The sequence below is a fragment of the Nanorana parkeri genome, unplaced genomic scaffold (assembly GCF_000935625.1).
Source record: "Nanorana parkeri isolate BGI_ZX_2015 unplaced genomic scaffold, ASM93562v1 scaffold245, whole genome shotgun sequence".
Lineage (NCBI taxonomy): Eukaryota > Metazoa > Chordata > Amphibia > Anura > Dicroglossidae > Nanorana > Nanorana parkeri.
This window is the reverse complement of record NW_017306513.1, coordinates 1463690-1481969: the sequence shown is the minus strand read 5'-3', so window position 1 is coordinate 1481969 and position 18280 is coordinate 1463690. Positions and strand designations below refer to the sequence as shown.

Below are 18280 nucleotides of genomic sequence, written 5' to 3'. Positions count from 1 at the left end.
ATTGCTTCCTAAATAAAATATATATATATATATATATATCTATATATCTATAATTATTTTATTCATATTATTCATTTCTTGAAAGAAAAAAAAAATCTACACCTGTGAAGCTTTTACCTGTAGCAACTATTAATGAGCATCTTGCATTCTCATAATTCAAGCATTAAATGTGTATTTTCACTAAAGTAAACGCCATTCAAATCAACACCTTATTTATTTCACAGTTTTATATGTTTATAGATCACAGAATTATTCCCCTCTGAGGAACATCAGCAGTCTTGAAGTAATTAAATTAGTCTTCATGGGAATTAATTTAATTACTGCTTGAAAGAACTTTGCCTTGACTCTCTGAATATTAATGTGGTGTTTAATCATAATCTCTACTGCTTGACTAGTGAATCGTATAATATACTGTCAGAATCTGAGTTGTTTGTTTTATTTGTTTGTACTGTGTGTTCTAATTTGAAAAATATTCCGAATTTGCACTTTTGATTCCATTAAAAGCAAACCAGTACATTTTAAATAAATCCCAATGGTTAAGTGTGGCAATTCACAGGGACAGAGGGGACGTTGCTGCTTTCCTGTCCCAAAAAGAACTCCAGGTTTTAGAAAAATGAACCCTTGCAGTGGGGCTATCCCTGCACTGCTAGGGTTAACTGCTTGTTTTGCTCTAGGGGCCCAAATATAGTGTATATAAATACTCACCTTATGCTCGATCCTGCTCTGGCTTTGCTATATCCCTTGGGGTCACACCTAATGCAGGAGAATGGACTGCATTAGACATGATGACGTCAGCGGGGCTTAGACTGCCAGAGCCCAGGAGAGAAGAGGCTGGAGGGACTGGTCTAGCAGCCACACTGGATCAAGTATTTCTTCTTTATTTGCACCCCTAGAGAAAAATGAGCAGTTATCCCTTGCAGTGTGAGGGTAGCCCCACCGTAAGGGTTTATTTTTTCTAAAACCCTGTAAACTTAATTCATACAGTAAAGAGGAACGTGCAGTGACCAGCTGCAGTTATTTTCTAGCTTTTGAGCCAGGCAGCCAAAGTCACTAATTCCATCCATAGACTACTAAACAATGTATGGCGCATAGAAACACTTATGTTCCAAAACCAAGCAATGCATCTGCCTCCCTGGTGCCAGACATAGAAATGGTTAGTAGTAATTCAGAACATCAATAAACACAACCTTTTATAATATACCAAGTTCAACTAATAAAAGATGCACATTTTAAATTATGGCTGACTGATTTTGAAAAACTAGATCAGTTGGTCAGTATACAGATTATGCAGTAATATCCCTTTTAATATTTGCTGCCGTTTTCTTACAGCTAACGCTTAGTTTGTTTTTATATTTTGCCTTTTCTGGGGGGTTTTTTTCCCCTCCTCATCAACAAGCTAATGACAAGTCTAGCTCAAAGCTATAGTGCGTAGTATAACCAGCATTGTTGGCAGACCTAATCTTATGTCAAGGCTCGCACCAACTTGAACTGTTTGGGAATTGGTTGTGTTTTACAAAGCTTGTGTACATCTTGAAATGTTAGAAACATATTAAATAAGTCCTTTTATTTCTTTACTCTGTTAGGTTGTCACAGCGCATGCAGTTCGGGTCCCAGTCACAAGCAACCTTAGTGCAAACATTACTGGATTTCTACCAATTCATTGTATTTATCAGCTGCTGAGAAGTCGTGCTTTCACCAAGCACAAGGTGTCTATAAAGGTATGTTATCCATAACTACAGTCTACAATTATCTACTACAACCTATATCAAACAACAACAGTGTTTACAGTATGAGAGAGAGTGACGGCTACAATATGGTGCTGATTTACTAAAGCACCTGAGACTCTCCACTCAGATTGTAGCTATGTTCACTTTGAATACCCAGTTGTGTTCAGATAAAATATATAGGTATTTGCTTTTCACATGAATTTATGGAGTAAGTATTCTAAACTCCTTTAGTAAGTCATCATCTGACTCTATGCCTGCCCTGGTAATATGTGGGAGGCATCCTGTGTCACTTTACCTTCTCTGGGAATCTATGAGAGGCATGCTTTGTCTTTTTACCTGCCCTGGGAATCTGTGGTGGGCATGCTGTGTCTCCTTACCTGTCCTGGGAATCTGCGGGGGGCATGCTGTGTCTCTTTACCTGCCCTGGGAATCTGTGGGAGGCTTGCTGTGTCTCTTTACCTGCCCCGGGAATCTATGTGAGACATGCTGTGTCTCTTTACCTGCCCTGGGAATCTGCAGGGGGCATGCTGTGTCTCTTTACCTGCCCTGGCAATCTATGTGAGGCATGCTGTGTCTCTTTACCTGCCCTGGGAATCTGTGAGGGGCATGCTGTGTCTCTTTACCTGCCCCGGGAATCTGTGAGGGGCATGCTGTGTCTCTTTACCTGCCCTGGGAATCTGTGAGGGGCATGCTGTGTCTCTTTACCTGCCCTGGGAATCTGCAGGGGGCATGCTGTGTCTCTTTACCTGCCCTGGGAATCTGTGAGGGGCATGCTGTGTCTCTTTACCTGCCCTGGGAATCTGTGGGAGGCTTGCTGTGTCTCTTTACCTGCCCTGGGAATCTGTGAGGGGCATGCTGTGTCTCTTTACCTGCCCTGGGAATCTATGCAAGGAATGCTGTGTCTCTTTACCTGCTATGGGAATCTGCGGGGGGCACATGCTGTGTCTTTCTACCTACCCGCAACCATGACAGCTATTATATACTGAGAGACTGAGACTGCCTCAACAGACTGAGACAAGTGCAAGTTTTGAATTTGACTTCGGTTTGGCTAACATTACATTGGAGATTAAATTACCTTTTTAGATATAATAATTGTATGACCACATTGTTAAAAAGTTCTTACTAGTAATACTAGCTTCTTTTCAAGCTGGATTACTTCAGATATGTAGGACACACATACATGTGGGGATGGTACAACCTTATCTGCTTTAAACTCTAATGCTGATTCAATAAAATGTATCCTCTTCTGCAATGCTGCCTTGGAAGGAACGCTGATGACAACCCAAATGTAGCTCTCCTTACAGTCTGCAAATGAAATCACGCCTGTACGGGCTTATCTTCTGTACAGGAATTCATGACCTGGCTGTGACTTCAGTGGAGATCTTAACGGAAGACCTTGGCTTACTTAACAAGATCACAAGCACATTACAGTTCAGCAATATAGCTAAAGGAAATCTGATGTTTTTGAAAAAACATACTGTAGCATACATTATATTAGTTTATGTCCTTTTGATGGAACATATTCCAAAGGATACAGTAAGTAAGATCAGTGTTCAGTAAAGCCTTTTGTGAGTCATTGCATTCTAGGGCTACTTAAAGTATGAACTGGCATGTTTAGCAGATGCTGACAGATAAATTTGTTGTTGGCCAGCCTGGTAACATTAGCTTACAGGCTAAGTGCAGTGTGTGCAAACAACGTGAGCCTGGGTTGCTTTGAGTTGCCAGCATTTATAGAGGGTTTATCTGTCTGTTAAGACTGCTTCATGCTTTGCAAAGTTTTATAAAAGTTGAAATTGAATGGATGACAATGGAATTTAAGTTTGATGGTATGTTGTTGTAAAGCAATCCGTTTAGCAATTTTCTTGAACATTTTATCTCATTCTCAACAGTTAAAAAACTATGACTTTTAACATGGTCATTGGCATTGATAATGGCATTGTTTTAAAGCAGAACTCTGGGCAAATGAAATTTTAACCTTTGCAGTGGGGCTACCCACCACATTGCAAGGGTTAAGTGTTCGTTTTGTCTAGGGAGCTAAAATAACAGTTGTAATCACCCGAACCACGATCCTGGCTGGCTGTTACACTGGTCGCTTCAGTGTCTCTTCCCCTCTGCTCCAGCAGTCTAAGGCCCAGTAAATCATCACATCCCATAACGTGTATAGGACGTGGGGATGCTGAGGGACATTCCGTCGCTGGAGCAGAGGAGAAGACCGGCTCCAGGGCCTGGTCCAGGAGCCAGCTGGGATTGTGGTTCGGGTATACAAGTTATAAAAGTATAACTGTTATTTTAGCTCCCTAGACAAAACAAGCTCTTAACCCTTGCAGTGAAGGGGTAGCCCCAATCTAAAGGAGGAATATCCTGCAGCAGTTCTGGGTTTGTTCTGGGTCCCAAGCACGAGTTCCAAAGTTTACTACTATTTCAGCGATGAGGAACTAAAGTATCCTAAAATGTTCTTCCTTTTAGCTCTGCCATACTTTCAAGGTGATTTGTTCCAGGTAAGGATGTTGTTACCAGCTTACAGATCTGCGTAGGGATTCTGGACTGGTTCAGCTGGAGCATTAGTGTCCCAAAGTCTTTTATAAACCCCTCACAGCAAATGCTATTCCTGAGGAAGCAGATCAAATACCTATAAGTCTAGTCAGTAGCTGTTTTTTGTTTTTGTTTTTTGGACAGTTTGATTTTGTAGCCAGTTATTTAATTACCAACTTAATCTGTTCCAGGACTGGATATATACACAGCTTTGTGAAACGACTCTTCCTCTACATCAGCAGCTGCTCCCACTGATTGATGTGTACATCAATTCTATCATCACCCCAGCATCAAAGTCTAGTCCGGAGGCCACTAACAAGCCAATCACGGAGCAAGAAATCCTAAAAGTTTTCCAAGGTCACCCAGGAGAGAGTCCACGCTTAAACCAGAGACATAGAATAACTACTCGGCTCCTGTTGCTTTACTACCTTCTTTCTTATGAGGAAGCTCTTTTAGCTAATTCTAAGACATTAGGTTAGTAGTTTTGCTGTAATTTATTTGAGTATTTTTTGTTTTTTTTAACGCAAAGCAGTAGCTTAAAATATATTGTACAGAACATTCTTTCTTAATGCACAAAGCGTGTTTTTATAGTTTTGTTATGTTCAGCTCTTTTACATAATATCGTTTCTGTAAAAGGCACAAGAATAGAAATTTGTGTATATTCTTTGTTCATTTAGAGATTTGTTTTTAATGTTATTATTGTTATGACAGCGGCCATGCAGAAAAAGCCAAAGTCCTACTCTTCATCATTGATGGACCAAATTCCTATAAAATATCTCATTCGACAAGCACAGGGTCTGCAACAGGAACTTGGAGGTAAGATCATATTTAGACTAGGACCGTCCCACCAATATGTGGGGCTTAAAGTAGAATTAAAGTTTCTTTTTCTTTTTGCATATATCTGGCACAGTATGGCAGCTGCCTGGACCCAGACAGTATTGTCGGGATCCATCCCGGCTACAGCGTCTCAGTATACTGCGAGCTGTAGCATTGGGTCACAGGAGAACGCTAGTTTGTGTTCTCCTGTGACCCTAAGGAGAACTATGGGAAAAAGTCCTGACGCCATAGTTCTCCTTTTTAATGTCACTTTAAATGTGATGGCTTTTGGCACAGTGAAAACAATTTAAATGGTGTCACTAGATGTATATTGTTAAGCTTTAAGTGAACATGTGGGAATTCAAGCATTGATGTATTCTTAACAAGCCGTAAATGAACTTTAAAATAAGCCATCCCTGATCTTGTAGCTGCAGGCACTGTGGATCACTTTATCAAAGTTCTTTCGATTTTCTCAGCAGCTTAACTCACCCTACTCTAACAACTTAAATGAGACTCCTCCCAGTGCCTGCAGCTGCAGGGATACTTAAAGGAAAACCTGCCAGGAAATAAATATAGGGGGCTTCTATTGCTGACTTCTACCTGAAAAATAGAACCTACTTGTTCTAGGTCAAAGACTCAAAGTATTAAGGCCACAGGATTAACATGGCAGCAAGGTCACTATAATTTTTCAAAGGGCACCAATGGCAGCTTGTGTATTTCTGTCATGACAGATTTCCCATAATATTGAGGAAAATATGTCAGTGCCTGATGTGCAAATAAGGAAGTCAATTGTAATACAGTGCCAAATAGAGGGTCAGTAAATACATAACAGCTTTTAAAGCTACTGGCCTTATTTATTTATACAGTGAAAATAGCAATACTGTGTCCTCCTCTGTGATTTTTAGGTTTACACTCTGCCTTGCTACGGCTGCTTGCCACAAACTACCCACACCTCTGCATTGTGGATGATTGGATATGTGAGGAGGAAATCACAGGGACCGATGCTCTTTTACGAAGAATGCTATTAACAAACTCCGCCAAAAGTCATTCTCCCAAACAGTTACAAGAGGGTAAGCTCATTTATTAACTTAACATAAATTAGCTCATGAGTCTCTTATAACTAAAAGGGTAAGTATAGGAACATGGCTGAATACACAATTGAAATGAATAATTGTGAACTATCTTGCCTGTAAAAAATGAACATTTATTGTGTTTAGTCAGTTTTCTAATTTAGATACCCCTGCCAGAACTATACGAGTTTCTAGCTGTATCCTTTTTCTCCTCTGCAGTCAAAGCAATGCAGATTAGTCAAAACTGTTATTGTAAAGTGAAGTAACAACAGCTCGCTGACTAGGTCACGGCTGTGCGCTCTCCTTCAGCCAGCAAGCTGCATTTATTAGATCCGCAACACTTTACAACACAAGTTAAGGCTGATTGGTTTATAGTGTTCCCTCTCCCAGACTGAATACTGATGTACAAGGGGTTGCAGGAGACTAGAACAAGAACAGACTGAGATGCTATTTAAAAATATTAAAACAAAATATATAAGTAACCATGTGAGCTCCTGCAGTTGTATACCCCTATGGACAAATCAATGTATACATCCCCACTAAGGGCTTATTGAATCAGTAATCGCATTGCCATTTATGGTTCCTGCTACAAATCTTCACGGTTAGATTTTGTATTTTCCAGTTTTCGGATCGACTGGTGTGGTGTTTACCCTCTCCAGATATAAGTACATGTTCTCAGGCATATCAGGGATAGTTTAACCATAACTGAGTGTATTCATTATTTCACTTATGATTCTGCAACATCACTACTGTTCAGATATGTGATTAACTTAATATACTTCACGTGTAAAACTATGTTTATGGAATCTGTACATATTTTCATACCTGTCTCCTGTGATGATTGTCTTTTGTAGCAGTATAACACAGAATAATGTGTATGCTGGTGTTTCTGGTTTGATTAGAAACGTTCGTTGATATTAAACCGCCTAATTTCTCTTCTGATTTTTAGCATTTTCAGTCCTGCAAAGCAACCACACACAGCTGATGCAAATCTTGGAACATTTGACTTTGCTCAGCGCCAGTGACCTCATACCTTATGCAGAAGTGCTCACTGCTAACATGAGCCAGCTGCTGAATGTTGGTGTTCCACGCAGGATCCTGCAGACCATCAACAAGCTGTGGATGACCTTGAACACTGTTATGCCCAGAAGGTAACAAATACAGCAATTGTGTAGATCTTCCTGTTCTTTGAAGAAAAATCTAAAATCTTGTATTCTTCTTCTTCTTTTTTTTTACAGCTCAGGCACCTCACTCCCACAGTATTTGTTGCTTTTTATCCCATGCTTCTGTATGCAGTAGAAACTGAGATACAGACTTTGATAGGTGACCCCTTTTGATTGACAGCTCCTATCTCACTGTCTCTGCACTTTCCTAATACAAAACAAGGCTTCCCTTTTATTTCCAGTGCCTGTTCTGATTCCTGTGAGTGTGTGCCGCCTCCCTCTGCATTCCTGTGACCTCGCATGTGTCTGCAAAGTGCAGGGATAAGAGCGGTCAATTAAGAAGCCGTCTCATTTGCAGAGTTTGGTCGGGAATGAATAGGAGTGAGTTGTCAGTCTGTATCTCAGTTTCTACTGCACATAGAAGCATGGGATAGAAAGCAACATAAACAGTGACAGTTGAGGTGACTGAGCTGTGAAAGATAATACAAGGTGAGATGACTTCTTTAAAATAAAGAACATCAGACACTTTAAAAGCACTGTATGTAATCTCCTTAAGCTGACACCCTGTTATTTCATGAGGAAGAGTGTTAGATTTTTGTACGTGGTCATTCTTCATTTTTTTGCCCCCCTCACTATAACAGTTTTTTTTGCTTCCATTGTGTCCCTTCTTTGCTTTTTACAGGTTATGGGTGATGACCGTAAATGCCTTGCAGCCTTCATTAAATATATCTCGTCAGCACAAATACACACAGATTGATCTCATGATTGACCCATTAATTGTCCTTCGATGTGATGCCCGGATTCTGAGGTTAGTTATTGGCTGCATTCTGTAATGATATAGACATACTAGTTGGTTTTCTGAGTTCATTTTTTTTCTGTTTTCTAGGTGTCCACCAATAATGGATATCACATTACACATGTTGAATGGTTATCTTTTAGCTTCCAAAGCTTATCTGAACTCTTACCTCAAAGAGACCGCAGATCAGGACATTAAACCATCTACCAGTAATGCTATGGCTCTGGCAGGACAGGCTGAAACAATGGAAGTTACCAGAGAAGAGCTGAAGAATGCCCTGCTTTCAGCCCAGGTGATCTACATTAAAGAACACCTGTACTAGTAAAACCATATAGGATGCCATTGCTGACCTTCTTAAAATATTTACCTACTCGTGAATTCAGTCATTTAAGTCACTGGCCCAGAATAAGCATGTAAGCAAGTAAACTCAGAGCAAACTCCTGATATACATACATGTTCTGTGTCCATGAGACATAAGTACGGTATCCATCAATGAGGATCATTGATGGATCAGTGAGGAAATCGGGCAACTTGCATTTTAGGAGAAGTCCGCAATAAGTCCATGTTTAAACTCTTAACAATCTAATTACATAATGCTTGCTAAATGTAGTTAAAATGTGATTGTATCTTTTGACTATTAGGATAGCGCAGCAGTGCAGCTCCTGCTGGAGGTTTGTCTTCCAGCAGAGGAAGAGAAGAGTCTGGAGAACACGGGAGAGGAGAGCCTACTTTGTAACCTCCGAGAGGTGCAGTGCCTGATCTGCTCTCTGTTGCATCAGATGTTTATAGCGGATCCAAATATTGCTAAACTAGTCCATTTCCAGGTACCTGTTACTTTACACAATGCTTTGGAGACATGTATTTTTGTGTTTACTAAAAAGTGCTTTCAGTTAAAGTTTATCTAATTTATTTAAATTTGGATAGGAGTGGTGAATGGATAAAAACCTGTTTGTATTTTTCATCCATGTCACATTGGGGAGATTTCCCTTCAATCCTTTCCCAGATACACAACTGAAAGGGGCTGGTTTATATATCTTCCACCCAGTATATAGCAGTGCAAATGTGGTTTGCATGGCCCTTCCACCACTAGATGAATCAGGGGAGCATAGGACTTTAAGCTTTAAGACACTTCTTTGGTAAAGTCTTTTTGACTCTAATTTGATTTTTTTGCTCATAGTTCTTTTTTTTCTTACAGGGCTACCCCTGCCATTTGCTACCCCTGACTGTTGCAGGTATACCATCAATGCACATTTGTCTGGATTTTATACCTGAGCTCATAGCTCAGCCTGAATTGGAGAAACAGGTAACTTTCTGGATATAATATTAATAATAGTATTAATAATTTATTTTATACAGGGGTGGGTTCACAATACTAATGTTGGTTCTTCACTATGCACAGTGGCGTAATGGTTAGCACTTCTGCCTTGCAGCACTAGGGGTCCCTGGTTTGAATCCCGGCCAGGTCACTTTCTGGAAAGAGTTTGCATGTTCTCCCTGTGCTTGCGTAGCTTTCCTGCAGGTACTCTGGTTTCCTCCGACATTCTAAAGACATGCTGGAAGGCTAATTGGCTCCTGTCCAAATTGGCCCTCTGTTTGTATGTGAGATAGGGACCTTAGATTGTAAGCTTCTTGAGAGCAGGGACTGATGTGAATGTGCAACTATGTAAAGCGCCTTATAAATCATCAGCGCTATATAAATACCTGTAATAAATAAATGTATTAGAAGTGTCAGCCAATTTGTTTGTAATTTCTTTCAGAGAACTTGTGGAAAAATCTTTGTAACGCAAGGTGGCTATTAGAATATACTTAAATATACTCTCAGTAATATACTTAAATATACACTCAAATGTTAAGCCAAAACTTTATTAACAGCCTTGCTGGGATGATTAAAGAAAGTGTAAGAGAAGGGCTGGGGGGCCCGTGTTGTCCACTTTTAACCTTAGATGGCCCGACCATGTTTGCTATTTTTCACTTTTTTATTTATTAATGCTTTACTATTTGTTACTTACAGTTTTGACAGATAATGATAGACCTCCTCAAACCATACATTGTCTGAAAGCGTGGGATTCGTTGAATAGAAAGATGGCACTTCTGATTTTGTATATAGCGTTAAGTTGTGCAAATGTTGACATTGAGTATCAAACATTTTCTATATAAATACACTAAACTCATTATTAGTGCAAACAAACGCAACTTACAAAATTCCCACTAAATCTGAAAGATAGAAGTTTATTGATTTAATTAATAAATCTATCGATATATATATATATCTATATATATTCTTATAAATACTTGTAATTTTTAAATTGTACTTTTTTACGACACAGTGAAAATCTATGGTACTGTAAATAATCAACTTATACTAATGGTAATACGTGTGTGTGTGTGTGTGTGTGTACGTGCACAGGGATAAAATTATCCAGGCATACATTTTATCACTACTTGGTAAGTTACGAGTGGCAATGCATTGTCATGCCTGGAATTGAATTAATGCAACTTTAAAGTTTTTAAAAGAAAACAAAAGCACTGTTAGGCCTTGTAACAACACAATGCAGTGCACATGCACAGTTACATTTATGTTTTCTATCTCTTTAGTTGTGAATGAACACTGGTATGCTCAGTACTGATTACTCTGGTATTCATTCAGAAAAGCGAAAGAATGTTAAACATGGCAGACATATTTACCAATCCTTCGCTCACCATCCTAAACAAGATCCTTTCTGCTAGGGGTTGCCATTAGGTTTCCCTCCATTTCCCTGACCCCAAAATCCACCGTCTCTGCTGGAACAAGTGAGTGACAGCAGGTTGTGCAGGGGGCACAGAGAGAGGCAGATTGCAGGTGCAAGGCACAGAGTGGGGTGGTGTGGTGGAGTGCTAAGGTTTTTAATGAATGTCTGCAAATGCTGATCACAGATATTCATTAGTAAAGAGCGTCTGGGGACCCTTCTTTTATAAGCACATGGCTGCTACATTGAACATGAGTTTATAACAAGGGAATGCTGCCGACATAAGGCTTGCTGAGCTGGCCAAGCTGGAAGCGGTTCTGAGCCAACGTAAGCTTTATGTTGGCATCAAAAGGGTTAATTCTTGAATTTGCTGGAGAAAATGCTGGTGCAGGGTCTTTATACTGGTGATATGCCTGAAAATCTAGGTACTTGGTCATGTAATCTCCGCTTTAGGGAAGGTTCAAAGTGCAACAGAGATTACATAACCAAGCACCTAGGCCTTTAGGCTGCACACAGCTGTAGGTGTCTTGTTTGGCGTCCAGGTGGCGGTTTACGAAGGCTTTGGTAATCACAGCTTTCATTTTAAAGTTATCTTGATTGTGAATAATATAATTTTGTATAGTCCTATGTGAGGATTTGCATCTGCTTTTTGTTTTATAGGTATTTGCAATACAGCTTCTTTCACACCTGTGTATCCAGTATGCGTTACCAAAGTCACTTAGTATGGCACGTCTAGCCATTAATGTTATGGGGACCTTACTCACCGGTAAATATTTGTTTGCATGTGTTATTGCAATTGGTTTTCTAATATTTTATATTTTTATAGTAAGACAAGTGTGCCTGCATGTATTTTATATATTGCCTTTTATATATTTTTTTTTTTGTAAAACATTTTTTGTTTTCTCTCGAGCAACTTGCTCTTACATAGTATTACAGAGCATATCAATACAGCAGTGTGCGCAATACATATTCCATTCAGGTCTTATTCAGGTGGTTTAAGATGTCAATCATATCTAATATTTATACAAGTAGTAATATACTTTTAGCTCTATTTTGACAAACTCGGATGTAGGCAAGAACCAAATCAAGGGTAAATGTAAAATCCTCAAACATGGGGATAAAAAGAAATAATCAAAAACAGAAACAAAAACATAACTCATACCATACATGCGATGATACAATGCCTAATTGTATGACTCCTGTCGTGCCAGTGCTGGCTATTGATCCTGTCGGTAACCCGGTTCGTTGTTCATGGTGTGGGCCCACTCCATCCACCGTATTGGCTTATGTGCCAGCTCCCCTCCCCCACACGCAAGTCTCCATGTGCAGCGTCTTTGGAGAGGGGGAAGGAGGGAGGCGCCCCCTTATTTTGGCGCATTCAGATTCTGTAACAAGTAGTGTTTGCTAAACTTAAAAGGGGCTAAGATATTGTTTTGGGCAGAAGGCGAGAGGGCATGTGTAATAAACGGTTGCCATCTAGAGAGAAATTTTGTTATTTTATTTTCTTCTTCCAAATGTGTTTCTGCATTCAATTTCTCCAAGAGGAGTAGGTGCTTAAGATCTTCCCTCAGCCTGCGGATCGTGGAGCCACTCTCTCATGATGCATCTCTTGGCCGCTAGAATGGCCAGGCTAACCCATTGTTTGCCCCATTTGTCAAGGTTGGTAGAGGAGGCTATGGGGGGTTCCCAATAATTAAACAGTAGTAGCATGGCGTCCAATGGAACATTCTGTCCCAACACAGATGATACTAACTGTAAAACTTTTTTCCAATACCCCTGAATGTAGGGACAGGACCATAAGCAGTGGAAAAGAGATGCGGCTGGCAATTTACATTTGGGACAGTGGTCTAATAATGCATTTTTTCCCCACCGTGTAAAGGCACGGTGTTCCTCTCCCTGAGGGAACGATGGATTGCCTCTAAGGGGGAGGTGACGTGTGAAATAGGGGTTTAATTTTAGTTGTTTATGGGCTTCCCTCCATGCCACCACAGTGTCTCTGATTAAAATATGAGAGCGTAAAGTAGGAGGCATGGCAGAGAAGGGGCAGTGTAAAAGAGCAGGGAGAGTCCAAGGGGTTACCACTGCTGTTTCCAACAAAAAGTTGGAATAGTGAGAGGAGGAGTGTAGCCAATCAATAGCGTGTCGGTGTAGACAGCTCACGTTGTAGAGTCTAAGGTTGGGAATACGTGTATTGGTGTTGCACAAGTCACGGAAATATCCCGAGGAACAGCGTATATGCAATGTATGGTAGAGCAAAATAACGATAAAAGTAACAAAGAAAAAGCATCAGGTCAACAGAACCTAATTTGAGATAAAAAAAAATTTAGAGAAATTAAACGAAACAACAAGAGTCCAATACGTGACTTCTCTTTTTTCCTGATGAGCATAGCTAGGTCGGTAATGGCTCCGCTAAGCCAGGATCAAGTCTATAACAAACCTCAGCCCGGAGTATCTCAGCTGAGGTAAACAGTGCGTCTTAGGGGGAAACTAATGGGGGATTAAAAGGAATACCCCACTAGCCGGCAAAGACAGTAGCTGTCTCCTCTTTCCCCCCCTTCCCAGGATGACAATGTCGGGGTAACCCAGTAAGTTCTCACCTGGGTCCAGCTTGCTGAACAAACACAGCCGTGTTTTAGAGTGTGTTCCCGCCGTTCAAGGCGAATCCGAGGGGGTCATTGGGAGACGAGGCAGCCAATTTTTTTTTATTTTTTTTTTGCCGGAGTAGAATGGCGTTGAGGTCGAGGTGATCGTGTGTTCTCGCGCGGCTGGGTCCATCAGCTAAAGCAAAACAAACGACAAACGCACTCAACAATTTGTTACCAGTTATACAGTAAGGTGCACACGAAATGGGCTTTGAACAGTAGAACAGTAGAAAGGCATCATGGCACACTCACAAACCAGCATGTAAAACAACTTGTCTCACCACTAAGGACAATGACAGAGGTTTGGATACACGTCTTCTGCAAAGGATGGGTCCATCAGCTGTCGCTCAGACTCACTCCCTTCCTCTAGCTGAACGATGCGGTGTTCTGCCTCTGAGATCCTCTGTGCCTGGTTGAGCAACTCGACCCGTAGGGCCTTGAATGCCTTTGGAAACTGCCTTAGCCACTGCATCCTGGATCATAGGACGCAGTAATTTAGCAACCTCAGCTGCTATCAGGCCATGTTCAGGGATCGGTGTGCGATCTTCTTCCGAGGACGGGCTTGCGTACGGAAGAGTGTGCATGGCAGCCATCTTTAGAGTTGTTTGGGGCCTCCTGGGTCTCGTCGGCGTGGATTTGCTCCGTGGTCCGTTGCGCTTTTTTGGCAGGAATTTATCCATGGGTGATTTCAGGAGGAAGTCTCAGCGGGGTTTACCCAAGAAGCAGGGTGGTAATCCGCGGGCTGAGGTACGATTTTTATATGCTGATTAAGCCTGTCTGTGCGGGAGCTCTCGTTCCTGCGACCGCTACATCAGGCGCCGGAACCGGAAGTCCGCCTTTTATATATTTTGACTCTTACAACTACAGTCATGTAAAAAAATAAGTATACCCCATGGAAATTGATGACGTCAACTGGCCAATCAACTCTTATCTTTAATTGATCAGTCTTCAGCACATTGTTCCGGTAGGCCTGGTCTTTACTTATATGTTCAATTGCAAACTGCAGTCTTGCTCTGTTCTTTTTGGAAAGCAAAGTATTTTTCTTTGCTGACTTCCCACACAAGTTAATTTGATACAGTCTCTTTTTGATTGTTGATGCACTTTGATTTCAACTGTTACAGGCGTTACCTAAGCACCTCACAATTAAAATGTTGGTTTTTTTAGAGACTTCTTCTTTTAGCATCTTATGGTCAGATCTTGGGTTGAATCTTCTGGGCAGGCCAGTCCTGGACAAATTAACAGTTGTTTGAAATCTACGCTACTTGGAGATATTTTTTATTACAGTGCAATGATTGCCATGTATTTTTTAACTCAATCTTTGTAAAACCCTTGCCAGATTCACATATCCACAACCTTCTTTCTGAGGACCTTTTTAGAGATCTCTTTTCATCTTGGCATGATTAGATCACACATATGAATAGCAAAGAGAACATATGACCCTAGATGTCTGAAGCTTAAATAAGATCAGTACCACCTGCATACTGCCCAAAGGGGTTACAATCATAGCCATCTGGAACGGCGGATTCTAATTTCATCAAAATAAAGTGTTTTGGTAAATGCAGGGGTGTACTTACTTTTTCTATATGACAAATTTGCATTTTCATTCATGTAGCTTATGAGGATGAATACACCAATAGGTTTAAAAAGTCAACAATTTCCATGGGGGGGTGCAGGTATGAGGAGTGGGTCCAGAATAACAAAGGCAACAATCATATTGAGTCAGTGGGATTACACAAAAGTCGCCTGTATGCAAAGATATTGGACATACTTGTTTTCCCCTAAGTAGGATGCTTCTCTCTGTAAAGTCCTACTCCTTAGGAGGATTGGTTGTGCACTTAGCACATGCAGAAAAGGAGGATTCTTGCAATAAACTTGCCAGCAGTTGCCAAGTTGTCTGCAAGCTCTTCATATTTCCAGATGTATGGAGATGCAATGGATTTATAGACCTGTGTGCCTGTCCAGGTAAACTGGTAATGCTTTAAAGAAGGTAACCCGTGAACACAGGGAAGCATGGCACAGAACATACGGAACAGTTTCAAGCTAAGTCCCCAAGCAGAGTACAAATCGGTCTAAAACCCACACACACAAATATAAGTCCCTTTTGTTGCTTACTAAAATGCAAAATCCATATACTCACCTGTAAAATCTAAAAGTGATTACCAACATTTTTAAATACATGTTTTCTTGTGTTTTTCTTGCAGTGCTAACCCAAGCTAAGCGGTTTATATTTTTCATGCCAACCTTGCCTTGCTTAGTATTATTCTGCCAAGCATTTCCACCGCTGTATGAAGATACCATGTCATTGCTGATACAAATAGGACATGTCTGTGCATCAAATGTGGCCACACAGACAAGAGATATCGACCCAATTATTACACGTGAGTCAAAGATTTTTGATCGCACTATTATTAAAGTTTTTATAAGGACAAAAAATGCACCAGTGACTACTGCTGTTACAGTATTTTAAGATGGACTTGTTCATTGATGCTTGCTACCTTCTACTTTTTTGTCATATTTAGCAAAGTTGCTCCTCTTAAGAGCTTGCCCCACTGAAATGCAAACATTAGAGAAAGCATCCCAAACTACAGTCTTTCTCTGAGTTGTTTAACTGACTAGTGTTTGTATTCTTAGAACTCTTCCTACCCTTTCCTTAACCTCCTTGGCGGTATTCCTGAGTGTGGCCTGGGGTTAATTTTCTGTACCATAAGCGGTAACCCCGAGCCACAGTCTCTTACTTTGTCCCTGGAGCCTCGCTGTGTCCTCCTGTCGATGCCAGCATCCGGGTTTCGTCCCTTGTCAGCGTCGCAGGGAGGCGGAACCGGCGGGGGTTTAAAAAGTTAGAAAAAAAACAACGAAAACAAATAGAACGAAAAAGGGAAGGAAAAAAAAAAAAGAAAAAAATCATACCGCCAGGGAGGTTAAGCGATGTTTAAAAAAAACATTTAAAAAATGATTTTGACAGACTTGGCATTCTCTGTTCTTTGACCATTATGGCTGAAATGGTGTGAAGTTGCTGTTGTGTTTCTAATAGTGACAGTACATGCTACTCTAGAACTCAAAAAAATGATTGGTCAGTACTGGGAAAACAGACACCTATGATCCTGTTTCATCACCCATCCTCTCCCATGAAAATTTAAATAATTTGATTTAATTTTACAGTATGAATACAGCACTTCAGCTGGCAAATTCAGATTATTTACAGCTTCCTCTTTTTTATCTATTCAACTCCAACAGAGTGCATAGCCTTATTTTATAAAGAGTTCTTATCCTTAAAGTGTATTTCCACTTTTGCAATCAAATTAAAAACACTTAACTGACCAAACTGAAGAGAGAAGCTGATTGGCTGCTTCAGATTTTGTCTGCTCCGGTTTTGATAAATTCCCCCCAATGTGTTTGTGTTCCTATTGTCACAACATATCTAAAAAATAAATATTTCTTACCTTTTTAGATAGGACAGACTGCAAGCTACTCTGAACAATTTCAAAGCGAGTTTGTCCCCAGGGACCGACTGAGCTTCCTCCTCATTAACATGCTATGCTTCTAAGTCTTTAACTATTAGGACAGCCAGTGATTAAATCTAGTTTACAACAGATAATGAAATCTGCCAGCACAGTACAGAGTTATTTAGAGTAAACATAACTTCACATAGCATCTCCTTAACATTACCATGGCGGGGGATTCTAGGTAGGATTTTTAAGCAAGTATAAAGCATTTAAAATGTAAGCAGGTATTTTTAAATATTTAAATAACGCTAGGCAAACCTTGTATTGATCCTTGCAGTGGGGCTAGCCGAGCACTTGCAGGGTTAACTGCTTATTTTATGTCACGAGGCTAAAATAACAGTTATACTCACCCGAAGCATTGCAGCTGCAGCACTGGAATCTTCTTCAGCATCCTCATGTCTATACATAGTGTATAAAATGTGACATTAGAACGCTGCAAAGGAGGGGGAGAGAGGCTTCGGGGACCGATCTATGAGCAAGCCAGTTTAGAGCATCAGGTGTGTATAATTATTTTTGGCACCTAGACAAAATAAAAGCAGTTAACCCTTGCAGTGTGGGTGTAGCTCCACTGCAATGGATAATAAAAGTTTTACTTGGAGTTCTTATTTAAGTTATGATATGTGAATGGGAATCATAATAAATATAAAATCGGTGTATTCCCAATTTTGCTAAAATGTGGAAATACACTTTGAGTTATTCACAACACATCAGAATCTATCCTGGATAAGTGTAACTTTAGCGATGGAATCTGCTTGCTACAAGTTGATGCACTCTGGATTTACCACTTCAGAAAAGTTATTTTCACTGAAAAAGGTGGGAAGTGTCTTAAATAGTATGTGGATTGGTTTTTATTGGCTTACGCACATGTATAAAATTCCATTTGTGATCAAATAATTGTGCTTTGCAAAATAACATAATCCTGCTAAGTTAGTCACATGATTGTGTGTGTGTTTTATTAAACAGGTCTGCAGCAACTTAAAGAAAAACCTAAAGAGTTGCAGAGCACGTTCAGCCTTTCTCCTCTATCTGTCTCTACCAAAGAGGTGGAAAGTGTAGATCCAGATGTACAGCTCTGTCATCGAGTGGAAAGTACCATCATTGAAATCATTTATAAGAGTGTCACAGGAGTATGAATACTATTCACTGGTTCTATCAGGCCCTGCCCTGTACCAGAACAGCAGCATGATTAAATGGCAATAAAGCAGTGTCACAGCTGCCATGGACAATAATTCAAGTGTGTTGTAAACCTATGGACTTCTTGTATAAGTAAATATGCAGTGCTGTGCCTTAATGCAGATATACTTT

General features: G+C 40.3%; 1 protein-coding gene across 1 annotated transcript in view; it reads left to right on the top strand.

Annotated features, from left to right (window-relative positions):
• The window catches only part of INTS2 (integrator complex subunit 2), a 42740-nt gene extending 24460 nt beyond the window's left edge, over positions 1-18280 (top strand). The window contains exons 12-23 of the mRNA XM_018556661.1: positions 1584-1718; positions 4451-4733; positions 4971-5075; positions 5981-6145; positions 7095-7296; positions 7991-8116; positions 8195-8396; positions 8746-8928; positions 9300-9407; positions 11491-11596; positions 15674-15850; positions 17939-18280. Of these exons, the coding sequence (XP_018412163.1) occupies positions 1584-1718; positions 4451-4733; positions 4971-5075; positions 5981-6145; positions 7095-7296; positions 7991-8116; positions 8195-8396; positions 8746-8928; positions 9300-9407; positions 11491-11596; positions 15674-15850; positions 17939-18108 (1962 nt within the window). The 3' untranslated portion in view covers positions 18109-18280. The remainder of the gene's footprint in view (positions 1-1583; positions 1719-4450; positions 4734-4970; positions 5076-5980; positions 6146-7094; positions 7297-7990; positions 8117-8194; positions 8397-8745; positions 8929-9299; positions 9408-11490; positions 11597-15673; positions 15851-17938) is intronic.